Source organism: Haliotis rubra, unplaced genomic scaffold (assembly GCF_003918875.1).
Source record: "Haliotis rubra isolate DU_JTF1 unplaced genomic scaffold, ASM391887v1 Scf289, whole genome shotgun sequence".
NCBI lineage: Eukaryota > Metazoa > Mollusca > Gastropoda > Lepetellida > Haliotidae > Haliotis > Haliotis rubra.
The window spans coordinates 396,580-418,638 of NW_025766956.1; the positions used below are offsets into that span (position 1 = coordinate 396,580).

General features: G+C 41.7%; 1 protein-coding gene across 1 annotated transcript in view; it reads right to left on the bottom strand.

The window, feature by feature from the left end:
* The window catches only part of LOC124281728, a 43,662-nt gene that overhangs the window by 8,676 nt on the left and 12,927 nt on the right, over positions 1–22,059 (bottom strand). The window contains exon 2 of the mRNA XM_046717697.1: positions 813–954. Coding sequence (XP_046573653.1) covers positions 813–918 — 106 coding nt within the window. The 5' untranslated portion in view covers positions 919–954. The remainder of the gene's footprint in view (positions 1–812; positions 955–22,059) is intronic.

Sequence of the window (22,059 nt, forward strand, 5' to 3'; positions counted from 1 at the left end):
TGAAGAATGAGGAATATTTTTATGGATATACAACTATTTATTCTGTGAAGGCGACGTTCCGAAATAGATTCTAATGGCATGGCTTGACAATCTGTGTCGAAACGTCGCCTATACAGAATAAAGACGTTGTATATCCATACAAATTGTCCTCATTCTTCAGGTCGAAAATGGTTGTGAACTAACAGGAAAGCAAACAAATCATAAGAAAGATTGAAGGGAAACATTCAGCTTGACCAAAATACACTAGCCACTTTCAACGTTAAAACCACCTTTTGACATATCATAACAGACATGAATTCCGTTTTGTGTTCACATGTGAATGAACTAAACGTTGCTTATTTCAATAACAGCATGTTATGGTAACACATAACTCGATCAGAGATAAGGATAAAATCTGTAAAGAAATGGGCGACTTTAAAGATTTTAGAGATCATTTCCTTATGTTTGAGTTAGAAAAAGTGGGATTTTCAAATGATATGTGGTTAAATAAAGGTCTATCAAATGATAAATAGTTTTATGGTTGATCACTGACTTACTCATACTTAAATGTTCATTTCAAGCTCAAAGACATTTTCCTCTTCACCCATTTTAACAATATTCTTTATTTCATAATGTCAGATGTTTCAAACTAAGCAAATAAAGACAAGATGTCGGCTGTTGATTCATGTCTGATACGTATCCTGCATCATGAATATTGGAATTTCTAGTGAGACAATACAATAATCCTATCCTAACTTGACATGTTGCCAACTGTCATGATACATATAAAGAAATTATTAGAATGGTAATAAAACCTGATATTTTATGCTTACCAACTTCAACGATCTTTTCACCAGCAGCTTGTTCTACGGGAGCAGACGATACCAACGCACACACCAGAACGACACTGACCACCAGGAAGGAGAGGCTTCTCATCATGGCAGCAGGCGACTAACGCAGCGGTTTACTCAGATTCTGAAAGTACAACAATTAGATTCCTCAGATGCCATCAATAACATTGATAAGTTTTAATCTTAGACGCATCAAGTATTTCCCCAAGTGAACTGGTTTGATGAAGGTTTCATATATGGGTAATTTAATCCTAATAATGACAAGTCGAGTCGCTGAAATGACGAGGGCTGTCAGAAATGATCCAACGATTCCATTTGCCACACACACCATCTATAATTTCTCATCTACAAATGGTTGCGGATTCCCATGTCGTCTTCGACGCAGGATGCATCAGAAACGTAAACGCCTGCGACCTACGTGCACGGGCATGGTGCTGATGTCGGTACCATGTACTGTCTATCTCTATCATCCTCATCTAACATCTTCCATATATCATGTACCATTTGCAATATATCATACGTTACCCACAATCTACTATATGTTATCCACCCACTGCCGAACATCAGAATAAGTTGTATAAACGTTAGTCCACTTTACAGCTTTTCACTAGGAGTTCGTGACGTAGAAACAAGTCTCATCATGTATGTCGTGCTTCGGCTTCTGTCATTCTTGTTATCAAAAAGGTCGATTCCGATTAGGAATTATGTCTTTTGATACCGTACTTCACTGGGAACTAAAGTCCTTCGTGTAATTAGTTTGGTGTGGAAATAACATCCTGAAAGATTGTCGTATGTCATACCCTCAGACAAAAGCGGTCAAGCGTTGGCAATATTGACCAACGTTGATGTTCGATCAAAACTAACCTTGATACTTATAGGGCTGCGTGTTATTGGAACGAAAGGAAACTGTTTTAGGAATCATGGTAGTACAAAGGTCAGACCACGCGTAGCTGGTCAGGCCAGGAGCAGTGTACATTCACCTTCAGTCGTCCGCTCGCTGCCTTGAACAGTATTCCAGCTCTGTCATGGCTATCAGCTTAATGTTGAAAGAAAACTCAAACTGACGCAGTCAAAGACGTTAAAACACGAATATGGGCCCTTATTCTCGAAACGTTCGTAGCCCTAAGAATTCTTAACTTTGATCGTAGCCAATGTGTTGAGAATGGGCTTAAGAAGTTCGTAGGGCTACGAACGTTTCGAGAATAGCTAGCCAGGTGCGGACAACCCTACAACCATACTCGGAGCGAACCTACGATCATCAAATATGGGTTAAAGTATGGTTGGGTTGCCCAGTGGTTAAACCTTGTCTCTCGGTGGTGCCTACGTAAATGAGCATAAAAAACATCACCCTCACTAATGTGACAGTTTGGCCTTTGGACATTCAGACACAATTACTATGTGGATTTCAACATATTTGCGTTTTCACGTTTCATATCATGTCTCAGTCTAAGAAGTGAAAGAGCTCAAGGATTGCACTTTTTCACGGTTTTCGTATCAGAAAATGTTAAGATGTGTATATTTATCCATTACCCGTTGTACTGAATTGCATCTCAGGAGAGACGCGCCTAAGGCTACATTTTTAACACCCTTCCTTGAACACAATATCTAGAGAAGCTGACAAACAATACGTCGCCTGGGGGATGATATGACCATATTGGCACATTCATCACGATCAGCTTACATTTGACGTCAGTAGTTCCACGCAATTATGATGTAAGGACGTATTTAGGGTTACCTCCCCTGCTTCAGCCGCTTGGTAGACACCGTATGACTGACTGACACCTGGCAGACACCGAATGAGTCGAGTGACACCTGGCAGACACCGTATGTGTCGAGTGACACCTGGCAGACACCGTATGTGTCGAGTCTAGTGACACCTGGCAGACACCGTATGTGTCGAGTGTCACCTGGCAGACACCGTATGTGTCGAGTGACATCTGGCAGACACAGTATGTGTCGAGTGACACCTGGCAGACACGGTATGTGTCGAATGAGTCGAATGAGTCGAGTGACACAGACATCGTATGTGTCGAGTGACACATGGCAGACACCTATGAGTCGAGTGACACCTGGCAGACACCGTATTTGTCGAGTGACACCTGACAGACACCGTATGTGTCGAGTGACACCTTGCAGACACCGAATGAATGAAGGGACATCTGGCTGACACCACATGTGCGGATGTGACATGTTAGGAAAAGTGCTACTTCAGGCTCACTTTAAGACCGCTAGATTATGACATTGTAATCATCGTCTTGGCATCACTGACACACCACAAGTCAACAAACATGTTCTTGTATGTATGTCCATGTCCTAAAAAATGGGTTAATGCCGGAACCTGACATGATGCTGAGTGGGGTGGAGCCAATCCTCTCAATGAACTCCACGCTAATCACGGAGATTCAGAGTGAATGAGTACGGTTTCACGCTGCATTTTGCAACAATACAGCAAGTCAACACATTGATTACACAACAGTCTCGTTTCCTGCTGACTGGGTTCCGTCCTATTGCGCAACTTAGTACAATAACCAGTCCAGAATTTTGAGACCAACTCATTCAACTGGATATATAAATATTAATCAGTATTATTTGATACATCTAATCACTCGTATATTGCAACACTACGCTCCTTCTAATCCTTGCAAACACGTTGTGCAGCGTGCTCTGTCGTACAACGTGCTCTGACAAACGGAAATCTCAAAACGAGGCTCTGTCGCTAGACAAATTTGGCGGTCTGGTACGGACTTGATATTATATCAATCACATTGTACGTTACAAAAATACACTTAATTAGCGCACAAAACACATAACAGGTGTAACCAGTGAGCCAGATGAGTTGTTAATCATTGTACGACCTCTTCAAACAGGGGATGTCTGTGACGTCTTAGTTAACGACATGCTGCCTAAGCCTCGACATAAAATATAGAAATACTATTTTTTTAAACTTTAAGATTAAAATTATTTTGTAAATACCATTTTCTTATGATATAAAGAATTGGAATTTAGTGTAACCATGGTTGTTTGTAGTGTTTTTCACACGAGAAAAATTCGTATCGGCTGAAAAGTAAGTCATTGTCTGAATTGGTTAATGAGTCTCATATTACGGTTTGAACATCACGGCGGGCGACAGCAGAATTGGACTTCACATTTTGTAGCCAAATCATTCGGAATGAATCCGGCATGTTATGGTGAGATAATCATGTTGCAACTAAGTTTGTCGTCACTATCATTTGCATTGAAAATGGCTTCTATTCATGAGATTGATAACAATAGACTATGAAATATATAATTCACGGGATCCCCTTTCAAAAGACCCCGGTACAAAGCATTATCTTTAACCAACTGCTATTAGACTACATTTTGTAAGTTAGTTGAACGCTGCTTTGAACAGTATTCCAGCCATATATGTCATGGCGTGTTAGCCTAATGTTAAAACAAAACCAAAGGTGATGCAGTCATAGACGTGTACCACTTTCGGCAGAATGGCGAATTGCAGTAAGGCTTAAGCATTTATATCACCTAGGGCAGCTTTTATTTTTTTGTGTTTCTCATCGCCCGACCGACCCTTCTAATTTTATTGCCGACTCCGCCCAGAAAACTTTTTTTTTCATTCCAACACCGAACCGCCGACTCGAACCTAAAACGTACCGCCTCGTCATAAAATATGTTTATCTTTCTAAAATGTTTTAATCAGTCGCTGCCACAAGTCCAAAGAACGCGAGAAATTGTAATAAGAATTACAATAAATGAGAATCAAGAACATTGTTTGGATAATTTTGTCTTCAATATATTTTTTTTCATGAAAGTATTAGCGCCCTATAATGAAACTTCGCATTGAATAAATACTAGTGACAGTTCTGTCTTCAAACGAGTTATTGACATATCACTGACAACAAAAGGAGGAAGATTAACTTACCTCCCTCGGTGAGCTGAAGAAAAACTACTCGCAATGACAACCGCTGCGTCAATAACATCGACTGAAGCAATGTACTGGCACAGAGCATGTCACAACCTTCTCCCACGGCCTTTTCACAATAACATGCATTATTGACCCTAGCTAGCAGAAGGTGGTGCTAACATTGCCAGGTGCTGTTACAGGTGCTCTGGTTGGCTAAGGTTCCCGGCTCATCATTATCGACGGAGTAGTCGTCAGCTACGTGATTATCGTGGTGGCTACTGCCACTGAACCAATACTGTTCCACAACCTGCACGTTTTGCTGTTTATTACCCACGTGGTCAAAGTATGGGTAGTTGCATACTAATCTCGTACGTCACACGAGTGTCGTATCGCGTTGACCTGTGTCGTAACGACTTTACCTGAGATTCTAACGATTTGATCGGTTAACCGATGACCTCTCAGTTAGGTCACGTTGTGAAGGAACTACTTGTTCATTCATAACAAACACGTGAATTCATACATTCTACAAGTTATATATGCATTGTCGGAATGTAAACATTGCGAACGTTGCCGCATCGCTGTTTAATTGTGAGTCGAACTGAGACATTATATCCGTCGAAAAACATAAACGCAATGTTTCCACCAGTGATGTTGGCTGAGTGAAGCAATAGCAAACCAAGAAAAGGTGCTACGGAGTAGTTTACTGTAGGAGGCTGTACGAGGGGATGACAACTGACATGCATCGTGACGTCATGAAAAAGTGACTACAGAACAAAATTCTTCCGCAACCTCTTTATGAGGACACTCGTTTCGTATAATTCGTATGTAATGAGACCTCGTGTAGTATTCTCTGTGTATCATTAACATGAGTCGTTTAACTGTAAATGATGGTGCTGATGTCTATTATCACGTTATTCACTTCTGGCAGCTTGTATAATGTTGACGTCATTTCTACACCTTAACTTCCTGTTAAAAGCACAGGAAACCTTTCTACAGGAAATTCTCAACCAGGAGCAAAGTCGACTGTATGATTCATACTATATAGCATTGTATGTCTTCATGAATAACCATGAAATAAAGATGACACCAGTTGTTCGCAAAATAGTAAACGTATGCTGTCTGACTGGTGACGCCAGTTACACTAGTCAGTTGTTACAATAACGGGAACGTATGATGCATGTCAAGTAGGGATACGCATCTGACATTGTTTTGTCACTCACTGATGCATCAAATTTTGAAGTGCCCTCTACAAAACCCTTTCAAAACATTTCCTGAGGCCTTGAATGTTGTATCCTTAGTAAAACTACTTCAAGACGTATGACGCTCTTTGAAATCTTCGTGAAAAGAGCATGTACATTTGTACCTCAAAAGTTGTGAAATGTAAGTTAAAAAGGCTGGAGTGTTTATTCGCCACAAATGGGAAAAAGCCTGTTGGCAGTTGAAGTCATCTTTCTTGCTATGCGGTCTTTTGGAAGGTGTTTATTTATTTCAAAGTACTTGGTCCAGACTTCCAATTTGTGGAAACTCCATTGGCTGAGTTGCCATTAGGAGATACAAAGCACTGACCAGCTGCATTACTGATAAAATGTGTTGGTGGTGAAGATGCAGAACTTCTGCATTGGCTAAAGGTGTAAAATATGCATCAAATATATTTTCGCTTAATTTGGATACTTAATATCAGCGAACCTTTGAACAGCCATATTCCACGTCATCAGACGCCTCAACCAGGCTGGCCAGACATCTGACAGAAGTGGAAAACCGAGAGTGACCGCCGGTAAGATGACCATAACCTGAGCAGTCTCCATCTGCGCAACCAGATGCTCAAAATGACATAATCAGCATGAACAGTGTTGGGTCACTGCGTCAACAGGAACAGATTGATGAGACGACTGCTTGCTGTGGGCGTCCGGGCCTATCGACCAATTCGGAGCATGTCATGAACTCGTCAACATCGACAAAACTAACATCGACAATATAGTTTACGCTGGACTCAGATCGTGAGGCGCAGCAACGTTGCATTTGAGGACGATATCTGTGGTGTTTTGGCCACACGTACACAATGTTGTACTTGTAAGTCACAATCAAAACACATTTGAAAATATTTACCACCCCATAAACAATCCCAAAGCACCGTGTGTGTACTTTCTTTTGAACATAAGTTTATTTCAGTGCACAAGTATCCTTAAAAAAGTCCTACCCAGCTGACTATGGCCAGACTTCAAAACAGCACTAGTTGTAATACGAAATATCGCTGGTAGCATCAAGCCTCAACTTTTTATCTTCTCGTGACACCCTACCATGAATCGTTATCTCTTAGGAGGATTTTCTCATCTTTCCTAAAATAGTGCTGCCTAGAATATTCCGTTTCTATGGCAGATTCCCTTATCAATTAACCCACTGACCTCGACATACAGTCTAAAATGGCGGTCTTCATCTTGGCAACATCTCTCGTGATGCATGCAGTGCAGACATTGACTGTAACATTGTGAACTGGTAAGCCGCGTGAGGATTGCAGACATTGTACAAGAGCAGACTCTTTCGGCAAAGATGTCAAACAGTGTCGTATAAAACGTTCCCAGTAACTGCTAAATCTTGGTTAGAACATTTCCAGACCTTATTAAAACCTTGAAAGTGTTTTGTGGTAGACATTTCAATTTGTCACCAAATGATTTCCGATGTAATTCTTTCCTTCGTTTGACGTAAAGGATATGTTTTCGTTTGTTGTTTCACATGCCTTTGCTCGTGTTTATGACACTTGCTATTGGTGGAGCCCGGTACACCTGGACTCATCACACTTTGATTGTGAGTCCTAAGTAAACTCTTAGGATTCAGTCCGAACTACGAAATTTCTTCTAATTGTGGAATTAGAATTGTGGTTTCTGATTTTGTTTTACAGGTGTCTACTAAACAGCAACAAAATAAAGCATAAAAGACCTGCTGAGAGGAGTCAATCAGATTTTGCAAGAGATAGATGTGAGGCATCCTCGATAATCTCCAGGGTATACGCTACGATAACTCTCCACTATAGAGATTTATCGTAACGTATACCCTGGAGATTATCGAGGATGGATGTGAGGCGGAATACAAATACACCTCTACCCGTACCCCTACTTACCGTCTGTACTTTCATATGTGTGTGTGTGTGTGTGTGTGTGTGTGTGTGTGTGTGTGTGTGTGTGTGTGTGTGTGTGTGTGTGTGTGTGTGTGTGTGTGTGTGTGTGTGTGTGTGTGTGTGTGTGTGTGTGTATTTTTCAGGCATTATCATCTGCAAAATGTCAAAAGTACATTACAAGGTAGATACTTTTCCACATTATATGTACAACCTGCGTGTCCATGATTCGTTAGCAAATGGTAACCCCCTTTTGTGCTGAAAGTTTGTTAAATGACCATTGAAACTCGAGTAAAAATGAAGTGTGCACCCCTCCTTTTCTCAATAGTGTGCATCCCCCCTCCTTTCTCAAAAAGCTGTATCCGCCCCTGTGTATATATATGATATGTGGAGAAATGCACCAAGGAAAAACTACCGATCGAAACCGTATTCTTGTGGAAAACATGGAAAATATTGATGTATGGTTCCTAAAATCATTTTATCCACAACCATGTTTGAAGTAGAAATTAGAGTGGTTTGCGTACTGGGATCGAGATTTGATGAAAAAGGGTATCGACCGGTAGCCGTTATCCTTCATCTGCGTAGGCTCTATCAGTCCCCGCAGCCCGCGGATAAGTCTTTATACGCGTATACAAATTTCAGTTGTCATTATTTACTCATATATGGTCAAACTAAAGTACATCACTAAAGAAACAGTTCACAATGTTTGTATCTAATATCTGTGTCTTGATGTTCCATTTAATACAGCTTCAAGGTCCCACGTGCCTCTAATATCTGTTTGTATAAGCACCGAGGGCATTATTAGATTCACAAAAAACATCAGAATGTGAATCTGGGACGTATCATCTGTAGCTTAGTGGTCGTTGCAAAATAGGATATTATAAAACATATAAGAACAGGATGAAAGCTTTACTGATGCGGCATCGCGGCGCTGCATGGAGGCTTTAGAGCGAGGTGGGGTGTCGTAAGAGTACGTTCGGGGCGAGGTCAGAGTGAGGTTAGGGCACGAAACATCCCCTACAAACGAACTGCACGTATATTTCCTGTATAGATCAGATCACTGATCCAAACCGAATACCGAATCATCGGGAGCTTTCACCCCGTTTGGACGCTGGACCACACATCCTCTAGTCAGACCCCGGACCCTCCTATCATGTTCAGCACGACAACCCACCCGAGTCAGACGCTGGACTACCCACCCGAGTCAGACGCTGGACTCTCCTTCCGAGTTGGACTCGGGACTACCCATCCCAGCCAGATGCTGGGCAATCTTTCCGGTTGGGCAACGTTCTACCGACCCAGTTTGAGTCGGAATCATCCAACCCAACTGAACATGGGGCCATCCACCCTGACTGAACATGGGACATCCACCCTGACTGAACATGGGACCATCCACCCTGACTGAACATGGGACCATCCACCCTGACTGAACATGGGACCATCCACCCTGACTGAACATGGGACCATCCACCCAAACTGAACGTGGGACCATCCACCCTGACTGAACACGGGACCAGCCAACCTAAGCAGACATCGGACAATACATCCTAGACTGACACGGGCCATTCCTACCCATTTCGAAACTTGAAATTGTCGCACACCCATGGGAGATTTGCCGTTGATCCGTCTATTTCCGCTGTTTAGATTGCCCTAACACTGCAGGCTGAACGACAAAGGGTCAAATGTTGACATTGGTAATGACTGCCATGTAATCCGCTAGACCTCCTTAAGCTGGAGAGCATCCTTGGCCCAATGCCACCAGTTGGTTTGGATGGCGATATGCCTCTACAAAAGCACCCATCTGTGGATGTCATTCTAACACCGTCAGGTCTTCATCAAATGAAATTCAGCTGAAGTATCTTCTGCCAACAAGCTTCCCAAATTCACTTCAGCTACGATCCTTCAATTTGGAGTTTTTTTCCAAAACCGGACTGTGATCAATGTGTCTGATGAGAGCTTAGTCTAATCCGACAAAATTTGGTTGGCCTATTTTTGTTGTAGTGTTTGTGCGTGAGCTTGAATGTTCAGTGGCCATGTCGTCTTAGGCGGGTCAATAATAAGATGTTTACATAACAAAAGTTCAAATTCATGTTGGTTGTAATGGACATGAACCATTACCTTCAATGTACACCATTTCATAGGATGAAAATGGTCCTTCACTGAATCAACCCATTCGTCTAACGCCGTAAAACTGCTATCGCACTGATTTATTTTATTTGTGAGTGGTACTGGAAAGGGCTGTAAATTGTAGGAGGCTAGGGAACTGATTTATGTATCTATTTCTTGCTATGGCGATCATTATGTGTTGACACGGCTGATGCACGAGTGAGTCTTCAACAAACGAACGGGAAAGTTGCATGTGAACCAGACAACTTAGTCTCAGACATAGATGTAAATCTTAACACTTTCACAGCCCCTTCACACGCCCAGCTTCTAATTTACATAAAAGACGGACCATTCTTGAAGAATGCGTGATGACCATACTGTGAGTAAGGCGGTAAACACAGCGGGAGACCGGGTTTACGACAGCGAGAGCACGAGTGCAGCATCATGACTGCGATCAATGGACTTGGCACCCCTTACAGAATCAAATCCATTTTCTCAGTGCGACGATCGAACAACCTTACCGTCGTAACTAAGTAGTTGAGATTTCAACTTAGTATCTTGATATTTCAAGAAAATTATAAATTCATGGAAGCGTTTGCAAAAACATTAAATGTTATGATCAAGACGTGTAACAATTATAAGCAAGGTTGTTGCATGGAATCTGACTGAACAGTACTGTTCGCTGTTAACACTTGCCGTTTAACACAATGCATGAGAAAGATCGGGATATGAATCCAATCCATGACGTCAACGGTCTTTCTTTTTATGCGGGTTCTAAAGAGTTGGGTCCGGAAGGGGACAGACAAAATGAAAGAAATCGTTATTTTTTTGCATCAATCTTTGGATGACAAAGGTTCCTTTTATAGATTTGCATAATTATTGGTATTTGACAAGAAAAAACGTTTCTGAACAAAACAGTTAAAACATATACTCATAGAATGCATACTCATAGAAAGTACAAGTGTTCCTTTATTTATTTCAGAATTTCATGTGTTCCCTTATTCGTTTCCATGAGTATATAACAGACCTTAACAGTTTTTAATCATACCATCCCTGGGATGTTTGTAACACTAGACGGTTCACACACGCGAGAGCCAATTAGCATCCCTGGGACTCAATGTCGTTGAATACGTCAGTCACGACACAAACTGCCTACACAGTGTATAGGCCCTTCCCAAAGAGAGGGTGGAATATTGGTGGCAATACAGTCGTCATGGTGACCGAAAAGTAGACGCACATTGTAACACGGACTACGTCCCTCTCTTTACGCCGACCAGCGTTAACTGACCACCATGCAACCAACTGATTACTGGAACATACTGAAGAAACTACGTTGTAAAATAATTGTCCATTCCCTTATCTTTTGTTTACGAATTGCCTTCGCACTGTGATATCTTTCACTTATCTGAATGCATTTGAAACCTATTAGTTCGGAACATTTATTGATCGATCAAGGCAGCTAATTACTCCGCAGTCGTAGAACCAGATGATTTTCATGAAAAATGCTTCAACACATGCAATCATTTATATGAAACGTCAATTTCAGGGAAGAACCAATCTCAATTATACGACAAAACTGATTCCATTGTGCGTAAATTGCAAACGTATACAACTGGGTCACCGAAATTCATTGATGACGCCGGATGTTCACCAGTAGGGTAGCCACGTCCTCCCATACCGGACATGCTGCAAAAACGACACAAAGATTGTACTTCCAATACGGAGGGGTATACATCGTACTGATCACCTAAAGACGCAGCGGTAGTATAGTGGTGGATATGGTAACTAATCCTACTGCACATTCAGGTTCGAGCCTTCACGATTATGACGTGTTGGAACGCGGATGTATTTTGTGATCTGTTCAGCTGTCATGTGATTGCAATTATTATTGATAAATGTAGTTACCGTAACATATTCCGTAGAAGTGATATGCGAATATTTTTGTATTATCTATCAATACATTTATGTTTAGTTTGCTACCAAATGCTTTTAAAAAGTGTATGGGGTTTGCCCCCTCCGAATCTGCAAATGGTGTGAAGCTAATTTCTTCACCGCCGTGATATAGCGGTAATACTGAAAGCGGCTTAAACTTCTGACCTTACTTGGTCGACTCCAGTAGTCGGTAGATAGAGTGTCTGTCCGGAGAATGGCAGCTCGGTTGCCATACACAAAGACGTCACAAGATGGTACTTATGTCTTGTTACCCTTCCGATCGGCTTTATAGGATAATACATGGACTTGTCGACGTCCGTGTGCTGTAACAGACCTGGTTTGAACGGTAAACGTAGTCATCCTAAATCAGCCTCTTTTAAAGTGCAATATTCTTGTACTTTTCATTAAACCTCATCTCACTGCAGCTCTCGCCACGACATGTCGACGTGCGACCATCGTGAGGGCTGGTCTTGACCTGTCCAGCCAGCTGACCATGTTAAATCAATACCCTCCCTGTTTGCATCGCTCATATCGCCAGCCTTGGACATGCCGTCTGTCTGTGGCAATTTACGTCCCACGGCACCTGCATGAATATGCTAGCAAGAAATACCCCCACAGGAATTGCAGCAGAATGCGTGATTTAGGGCACAAAAGATACCAAGCAAAGGCATTTTACCGTGTATGCCCCGGGGGTAAAACCGATCCTAATTCTGTCATGTGCAAGCCTCATTGTAGCAAGTAATCATTTTATCTCGACATTTGCAAATAGATTGATGTAGTTACCGTCCATTTTTCTGATGCTGAGCCGTCGGAGAGTAAGCCTCGTGCACTTAAGTGATAGTTTAGGATAATAAACGCGCCAGTGGTAATCCTTGAGCTGGGACGAGGCATAGGTATGATAAGTCGTTACGGATACCTACGAATACAATGCATTGGCTCTCAACAACAAATAACCAACATTGTTCGCAAGCTTTCATGGACTTGTTATGATTAGTTCCTATAATGTGATTGTGCAAACATAAGTGGAGAACACTTGTTTTGACTAGTTTCTGTAAATACAATTGTGCAGACACTAATGTGGACGACTGGTTTTGGCTCCTACCAATACATGTGATTGTGCAAACATAAATGGAGAAGACTGGTTTTGACTTGTTCCTAATGATATCATTGTGCAGCCATTATTGGAGACGACTAGTATGGGGTTGTTATAATTGTAATTGTGACCGTGGTAAAAGTTTGCTGCTGTTGGTATTTCATGCGTGTACAAATTTGAAAATGACTCAGTCTGTCGTTAATCTGGAATTGTTTTCTCATGTATATTTATAGCAAATATTGGAAATAGTTACCATCTGAAGCCGTGACGTCACTTCCTGACACGCGAAGCATCAGTTATACATCTCACACGTGTACATGAGTTGCATGCACAGTACAAATGTGTCGGGGGTTACGGAAACATTCACACCAGATTGTCTGGTAGGACAGATGCCTACCGGTGACTATACGAGAATAACGAGCTTTTCTAACAACAAGCAATATGTACACTGCAGCTGCGAATATCTAGCCGTCTTTTGAGATCTCTTTATACAACTGAATAATGTCGTGAGGATGTTGACGTCGTTCAGCTGTCGGCGACGGCGGTTTCTACTTTGCCAATTACCACTAGACTACTTACCTCTAGTCCACTTACAAGAGTGGTTATTCACGTACTGCTCTTCCAAATACAACGTCTACAGAAATTATCAATATACTTACAGAGAATTATCATACTTTATGTTTAAATTACAAAAAATCAAGGTTTTACCAACGGATGCTGTTTCAAAACGTTAGCAGAGAATAACAAAAACGCAGACAGTTAGGAATATTACACCTTACACACAAAGACCTCCTATCGGCAAGATAAATAATACATATCGATTATCACATTTCATATACACCAGCAAAACAAATGGTCTCAGTGACTTGACATTCATGTACAGTGCATATTGGATACTACAAGATACTAATCCTAATACTTCAACATTATGTTCAATAGTTTCCTTTGTCTGAACGCAGTATTTAAGAGGAGATAAGACTGGCTTAATTATTAAACCGATTTCCTCAGAATCAATCGATCTGTAAAGAGTTATATCAGCTAATTATGACTTCGTGGCTTGGTCAGTGACGTAACAACTGAATTATGACGAAATGAATTATGACATGACCGTTTGACGCAGGCTCGTGGAGGGTTTCTGCAGGTGTATGCTAGGCCTCTAACGAGTTAGTTGTTTTTGTGAAACTGTCTCATTATGCCGACAGGACAACACGACATATAGACTTGTGAACAATCAGTGTTACTACTTTATTCAGTACAATGTTAGGAGGCCTGTGAAGACGCACGCTATATGTCAGGGATCGATAATTATCACCCGACAGAGACTGTTCAAAGAACGGACTGGAAAGATCCATTAGGCTTAACTTAATCAATATAACAGACGGTGCTATTCGGGTTTAGAAGTGAGAGTTATCACGCGTCTTCCATACAGACCTTGACCTTTGATTATACCTACACACCAACCACGAGCTAATAGCTATAAGCAAGTATCAGACAAATAACGGGACTCAGACTGACCGCCCATGTAACCATGGGCAACGTGCGTAACAAAGAATAATACATTAATTAAAACACACGAAAAACAATACACGCCTTCACACAACCAACGAAGTCTCTGGCTAATATCGAGACTCAGAAATTGCATATCTCAGAGTGACCGCCCCTGCAACCAGGGGCCACGTGGGTGACAATAAAGTGACTTAAACACAAATAAGCAATATCACTCGAAGTCCTGGGTCTCATTACACAAAGCATTCATAGCGCTGGACCATCATACCTTCCACTGCTCAACATAGGCATAACACAGGAAACTGAAGCAAAATCAGATTTAGAAAAATTGATTATTTTAAAGAAACATTACATCACTGAAACCCCACATGGAAGACACGAAGGACGATGTTAGCAAAGAACAAATACAGCGATGCACTATCAGAGCAAGCTGTTTCCTCTGGTTTCCTGAGATCAACCCATTAGCAGCGTCACGGAGAGAAAGTTTGACCTTCTGAACAGTCGATGGCGATGGTGTCTTGTTTGAATTGTTCTTAACGTTATATAAATCTACATCCACATATACATTTCATAGGATCATGTTCCAAATAGACAAACAGTCCATACCTTTGCCATTAAGCGTTATCTTGAAGTAATCATTCAAAATTAGTAGCACCGTTCTGGAATAGTCCCCCGCGTTTGTCTAGAGCAGATGATGGATTGCTCAGGCAGACTGGATTCAGTTATTGTGACGACCAATACGGTGATTATACACCTTGTACTTTCAGTGGAATTGCAGTGACATATTAAGGTGTTGTCGGATGTCTCAGCTGCGTCGGCGTTGTCAAGCTGATATACGTCCATATTAGACAATAATGTAATGGTCTGTTCGCACCTCTAGTCTGCTGTTCGTGTCCATAACTTATTCGTGTGCTCGTACATGAATGTAAATCTGAATCACCAGAGAGAGACGATGGCGGCGTATGAATGACATATGTATTATGAAAATACAGTTAGCTACGTTTATAACGAACAGGGCCCAGATTTTACAAGCTCTCTTAGACCTAAGATAGTCGTAAGTGCCATACTTTAACATTAACTTACGACTATGTTAGCTCTAAGAGAGCTTCGAAAATCTAGGCCCTGGCTCATAACGAAGTGACGGATATAACGATCTAGGTTTGGTTAGCCACATTATCCGCGCACTGTAAATTTTTATGTTATATTAGTCGTAATGGTTACAACAAACTAAAATTAGTGGCCCCTTCCTGTTCGTTATAACCATAGTATGCTGTACAGATAACATTCTCTGAAAATGCTGAAAAAGGTCTTCAAAATACAAAATCGCAGACTGGACAAGCTATATGTTCTAAAACAATAATCTGTTTCCTCTATAAACCTACACTCGCCACATAAGGCTATGGTTTGCAACAGAATGATAGTTGTTGTGGAATCGTTCTGCTTCAAACATGGGCGTGTGAGGTATTTTGCTTTAGGGAAGACTGCAATTCGCCATTAAGACCTGTTCTACGTAACTCCTCATTAGGTGCCTCTGTAAAACCCCGACTACTTTCAAGGCCCATATCAATTTCGATGCCCTCGCTGGGTTCTGAATACTTCCCTGATATCGGATACCCTTGCAACCGACATGTCACTGTCAATTTGTATTTGAGGTCCTTGGAATCAAACATTTGGAAGAAACAAATGGTTTGTCTCAGGAGAAATTGATACATTATTAACGTATATGTATTACTAACGTTATCGTCATCGGTCGACTTGTAGCTTTTCACTATTGCAGTCCTTTGTTTAATATACAATCTCAAATGTATTACCCGTGAAGGAACGGGTTAGAATGAACCTTCAGTAACCCATGCTTGTCGTAAGAGGCGACTAACGGGATCGGGTGGTCAGGCTTGCTGGCTTGGTTTACACATGTCATCGGTTCCCAATTGCGCAGATCGATGCTCATGCTGCTGATCACTGGATTATCTGGTCCAGGCTCAATTATTTACCGACCGCCGCCATATAGCTGGAATATTGCTGAGTGCGGCGTAAAACTCAACTCACTCACTCACTCACTCAAATGTATTCGTATGAACCGGTGTATCTATAAGGAAACCCGTGAAAATCCGGGATAGAATTGGTCTTCACCAACATACTTGGAAGAGCTGGCATCACTGATTGCATGAACTTTAGGATGCGCGCAAATCAATATACGACGTACGTAACGCCTTCTATCAACTCCGGTGCACTGCTCGTAAAATCCAAAACTCGCAAATATATATTCGCCAATGCGAGTTAAAAGAATAAAGCTAGTAAATATCAGCAACGGTGCTTGAAGTAAACAAGGGAGCCACAATCGATTGCTCCAGGCCACAAATGCCATCAAATCACTCGTTAGCAATCCGCACTAACCTCACAACAGCACGACTTCATTTATCGCTCTATCTCTGTGCACCTAACGAGGTTAGCCCAAATTACTTCTCTCGTTGAATCCCGTTAATTCTCGTTGTGTTTCTGTATCACATTAGACAGGTAAATGCGGACATAAGATCGGGTAAATTGGCAAGGCTAACAAATATATTTCAGTTGATTATATTTTTAAGCAATAATTTATTTGGCTGCTTATCACGACTTGAGAAGTTGACTATCCGAACAACAAAGGCGATACAGTCTCGCAAGGTCCCTTGTAATCATGACAGGAGGTCGAAGAACTACAAGCAATTGGCTTCATTTCGCCACGAGGAGAGGTAATCAGTAGGATTTGCAACTGTATACTGGGCTTACATGCATGAGAGAGATTATGGTACTGAGCCACAACTTAGATAAAAACAGCAAAAGACTTTCAGCATGATCGGTCGAGAAGGGAAGTACTTCAGTTACACTTTTGTCTTGAAATAATTGCATGTTCCATGTGGGACTAACCCAGAATATCAGCTACACAGGACCCCGTCCTCGCACCACACAGGGGTAGGGGTATGAATGAGCTTTCATACATGCAAGTCGTATAACACATTATATTTCCTTTTCGTAGCATTACTATTGCAATATCCCTCAGTTACGAGTACTGGCAAAATCAGCCTTACAAAGTCCAGGGCACGAGTATGAACACTATTTCAATAGTCCTAAGAGTTGGCATCTAGTTCTGCTTGAACAAGACAAGGTTGTTTAACATGCTTACATTTCCTATTTTTTTTATTCAGTTCACATTTGTAGCACAATTAAAGAGATACGAATAGGTTCCGAGTTCTAGCCCCTAATTGTTACTGGAGTATGAGGAGTATCATCATTAGATTTTTATTTGACCTCCACACAAATCTAGGGCTAGTTTAGGTCTAGGTGACGAGCGTGAAGGCTGCCAAATGATTTATACAACATTTGACGCTCCACCTAACGGCGGATATCATTGCTTATTGCAGGAAATACTACCTTTCATTGAATCACCATGGAAAACATTTTAATGACAAGATGCTCAGACATGAACAAATCTATTCGCTCACTCTGGGCCAGTTGCCTCACTCACTCACTCTTCTCTTACATTCTCACGACATTTGTCAGATGCCTTCCAGACAATCCGGACACATTTGTTATTTTTAATCTTTCAGAAAAAATATTGTAGTTGTTTGAAAGCTTTTATGTTTACTTCCTGGACTGGAATCAGATTAAAAGCTAACAATGGCGACTATGCGGAATATTCGATTGACGTGTTGAATCTCACTTTTCGGCTGGTTCAGATGACACTTACGAATGCGTCTCCTTCAAATTTGTTTGACTACCCCCGCAGACGCCCAGTGGGATGTGTGGGTACTGTCCCTTAATAGCAACATTTCCATAAATGATATTTTCATACATCCGGACTGTGCTGATTCATGGCAGCAAGCCAGACAGGTGCTGCGCGACACACGGTCGAAGTGATCGTGTTGCCTTCTGGCACCATCAGCCGAGGCGACAGAGCAGTCAAAGTCAAACATATTTTCCCAATGGATTGTCGGTAAGAGATGTATTTTAACTAATTGGGCCTGGACTTGGAAGAAGAGCATCTGTAAGATGACAAGGGAAGTCACATGACCACCGATTCCGATTTCAGTGGGCTTCGCAAGCATGAGGCAGTAAAACCGTTTTTAAAACCCAGATTCTTCATAGCAGGATATCGAAGAAGGTGTCAAGGCGGCACGGTAAAATTTGAACAAACACCCCCAAACATCCCATTATCAATTGCCACAATTGTTTGGTCCTGTGCGTAGAACCCAGGTCATAAATCATTTGAAGGTAAGCATCTGAGTCCTCGGATGGGTGACCGTATTTGGCAGCTTGACTCCTGAGAGTTTCTAGACTTCAGTCCTGCCCCACAACGAAGCACATGCGATACATGTGGTCTCAACTAAGGTAAATGACGGTGTTAAAACTTGCCTCTGTTCACCCAGCAGAAAATGGGTACCCGGTGGATAAGTCATATGACTATTGACCTTCTAGCGCCTCACAGACACCTTGGGTTATCCGGGGTAATAATAATCAGATTGTGTGTTAGCGCTTTGAGTATGTGCCTTGTATATGGAAAGGGCGCGTTATAAATTCACAATTATTAATTATTATTATATTTTGGTCAAGACCTCATGCTTATGTTACACTCCTTTCGACGGATGTAGAATGTTTTAACTTGAATTTTTCACCGTTCACTATTCACTCCTGCATGATCAGGTCGAATGTGTCGTTTCCGACTTCTTTGGAAGCTTTATGATTACCAACGTCTGTTGGTTTACTTTAGATAGGAAGTTCATACGTAGCAAAACGCATAAAAACACCCTTGCCTCCCTCTGACGTGAATACGGATGTTAATCTGCGCGACACTTTTGTCACTTCTACTTTGAACAAGATGCATCCTGGGTTCATTTGGCAACATTATCGTCACAGTGAAACGAAGCACATGAAAAGACAAAGTCCTCTGTTTCAATCTTCTTTCTGGCTTGAAATGTCAAATGACACTCCATCTTATGTTTAACGGCGCGTTAAAACAACAATTTCTCATCCGCCTTAGTTTTGCTAATTTCCTTTCGGTGACGTGTGCCCACGTGACTGTCCATCATCGTCTCCCGTTATACAGTTGTTGAACAAAAGAAGTACCCCAATCACGCGTCAGAGGACATCAGCAGGCTTCCATCAAGGCCGTGCAAGTAAGTCTTCACAAGAATATTGCTGACGCGAACAAAACAGGCAATTTCCATTTCATTTTGCAGACTTCCATCGAAACTATTGCTGCTCTGAAGTTCCTTTTATTCAGACGTGGAAGACTTTCATGTTATTCCTGGACAAGTTATGTCGCACAGACGAACAGGACTATAACTAATTGTCTTTGTGTTCAATAATATCGTTTCTCTCTCTGTTAGTTTATTAGGATATGTTTTAATTTAAGACTGTTGCTATTGGCAACCAATGCCTTGACATTGACGTATGCTTTTAGGAGCAAACTATAACGCACAAAAATACAGTATTTAAAGCATATGTCGACGAATGCACTTTTTGATGCACACGTGTTCGGCCTTGTTTGTAGTGTTCCAGTATATGAAATGGGGCCATAATGCATTTTATAGTATAAGGGGTTACCGCGCAGAGCCAGGGAGGGAGTACACTGTCGTGTGCGACGTAACGAGAGTAACGAATGTTTGTGAATTTCTAATGAATAGACAGTACTGTATAACATCTGCTAACTAAAGTTATATAAACATGGAGAGAGAGAGAGGTACACGATTACCTGCACTGTGGCAATAATGTTGCCAAATGAACCCAGGAAGCATCTTCATTTAAAGTAGGAGTGGCAAAAGTCTACACGATTACCTGTCAGTTCTTATCACTGATATTTTCTGCGTTGTAAATATTGACTTTGACCTGTATCTGGTATATCTCCAGTAGGTTACTGATTGCCTAATAACCTAGCTCTCACCCGGAACCCGGAATCTAATATTATTTCTTTCGAAACAGCTCATCGCATTATTCAGTGATCAGTGTAGACCAAGGATTGCTGGAGTATAAAGAAAACATCACCAACACCTCCCCGTTAGTGCAACGGTTTCTGGGAATTTAAGCTCCAAAGACAATAAGTGACAGAATAGATGAAATGCTACAGGTTCTTACGGAAGACACATCGTACAATTCCATAACCTTGGGGAACATTTTAAACTATGTACATTATCTTCACGCAACGAAGTGTCGTCATATCTGACGACGTGCGAGTAAATGTGGGACTACGCCTTTTAAAGTAGTATTTATTTCACGTTGGAGGACACCGAAACAATTGTCTTCATAGTTGGTACCGATGCGGCATGCTCCACGGCTAATACACGCTCAAACAGGCAATCCCATAGGGATATTCAGGCTTGCTGCCAAGCCTGGATGGGCTCCGGAGAGGCATGAATCAGGAATGGCATTTTTCCCAGAAGGATATTTCACCACATAATGCAGTTTACCCGCAGAAGATTATTCCCCTGCAATCGCCGATTTCCATTCAGTGGACTATTCCTCAGCAATCGTATATTTGCCTTCAGGGTCTTGTTCCTTGATATTCCCCTGCTATCGTCTACTTTCATTCAGTCGGATATTCCTCAGCAATCATGTATTCCTCCTTGTCGCTGTTTCTCAGCAATAGAGTATTTCCCTTCAGTGGGCTGTTCCTGCAATCATCTATTTCCCTTCAGAGATAATTTCCCGTTTGTTTAATTACGGTCTCTGTTAAGTTGTTTGATTTATTGCTTTGGCAAGAGAGTAATCACCAACGCCCCCGCCTCAATAAGAAAGTACAGTCAGTCTGAAGTTCAGCCTGTCACCTCTCGATCACAACAAAAAGTTTCCAGTTATGAAGTTCAGTTTGTCCTTGCCCAAGTACAACCTCATTTATCGCTGAACTGGAGTCCTGGTAGAACTGCCTCTTTCCACTTACCTCTCTATACATAATAGATGGTGTGTGACAACGCCTCGACTGCCTCATCCTCGCTCGCAGCACGAGGCGACGACGTGTTCCAACAGCAAGACATATGAACCTATGAGGGGTTAGGCTGATCAAACAGTAGGCCCATCTCACCTTTATTCCCCTCCCAGCCGGTGGCGTAGCTTACTCGTTAAAGTGTTCGCTCGTTTCGCGAAGACCCGTAGTTCGATTCCTCACAATACAATGTGTGAAGCCCATTTCTGGTGTCCCCGGATATTGCTGGAATATTGCCAAAAACAGCACAACACCATACTCGCTCACTTATTCCTCTCCCTGCTCCGTACCCATAGGCCATGTCCTAACCACGTAGCCTACCATAACCCTGTCCTAGCTACCCAGCCTATTCTACTAGTCACTACTCCAGGGCTCCAGATAAGGGCCGTATCTGCGTATAAATATACGTATATATACGGATAAATGATATGCACGATATGGTAGGAAATAATTTATGAAACGTAGCAGATACGTACCACAGCGGTCTTAGAATCATTTACAGACGTATTTATCTGAAAAAAGTATTGTTTTAATGTTTTTGTACCTGTTTACACAAGAATACTAATGTTGTGGTGCATATATGAAACGACACACAAGATTACTGATCCCCCATTAAATTCCATTCAGTACCCT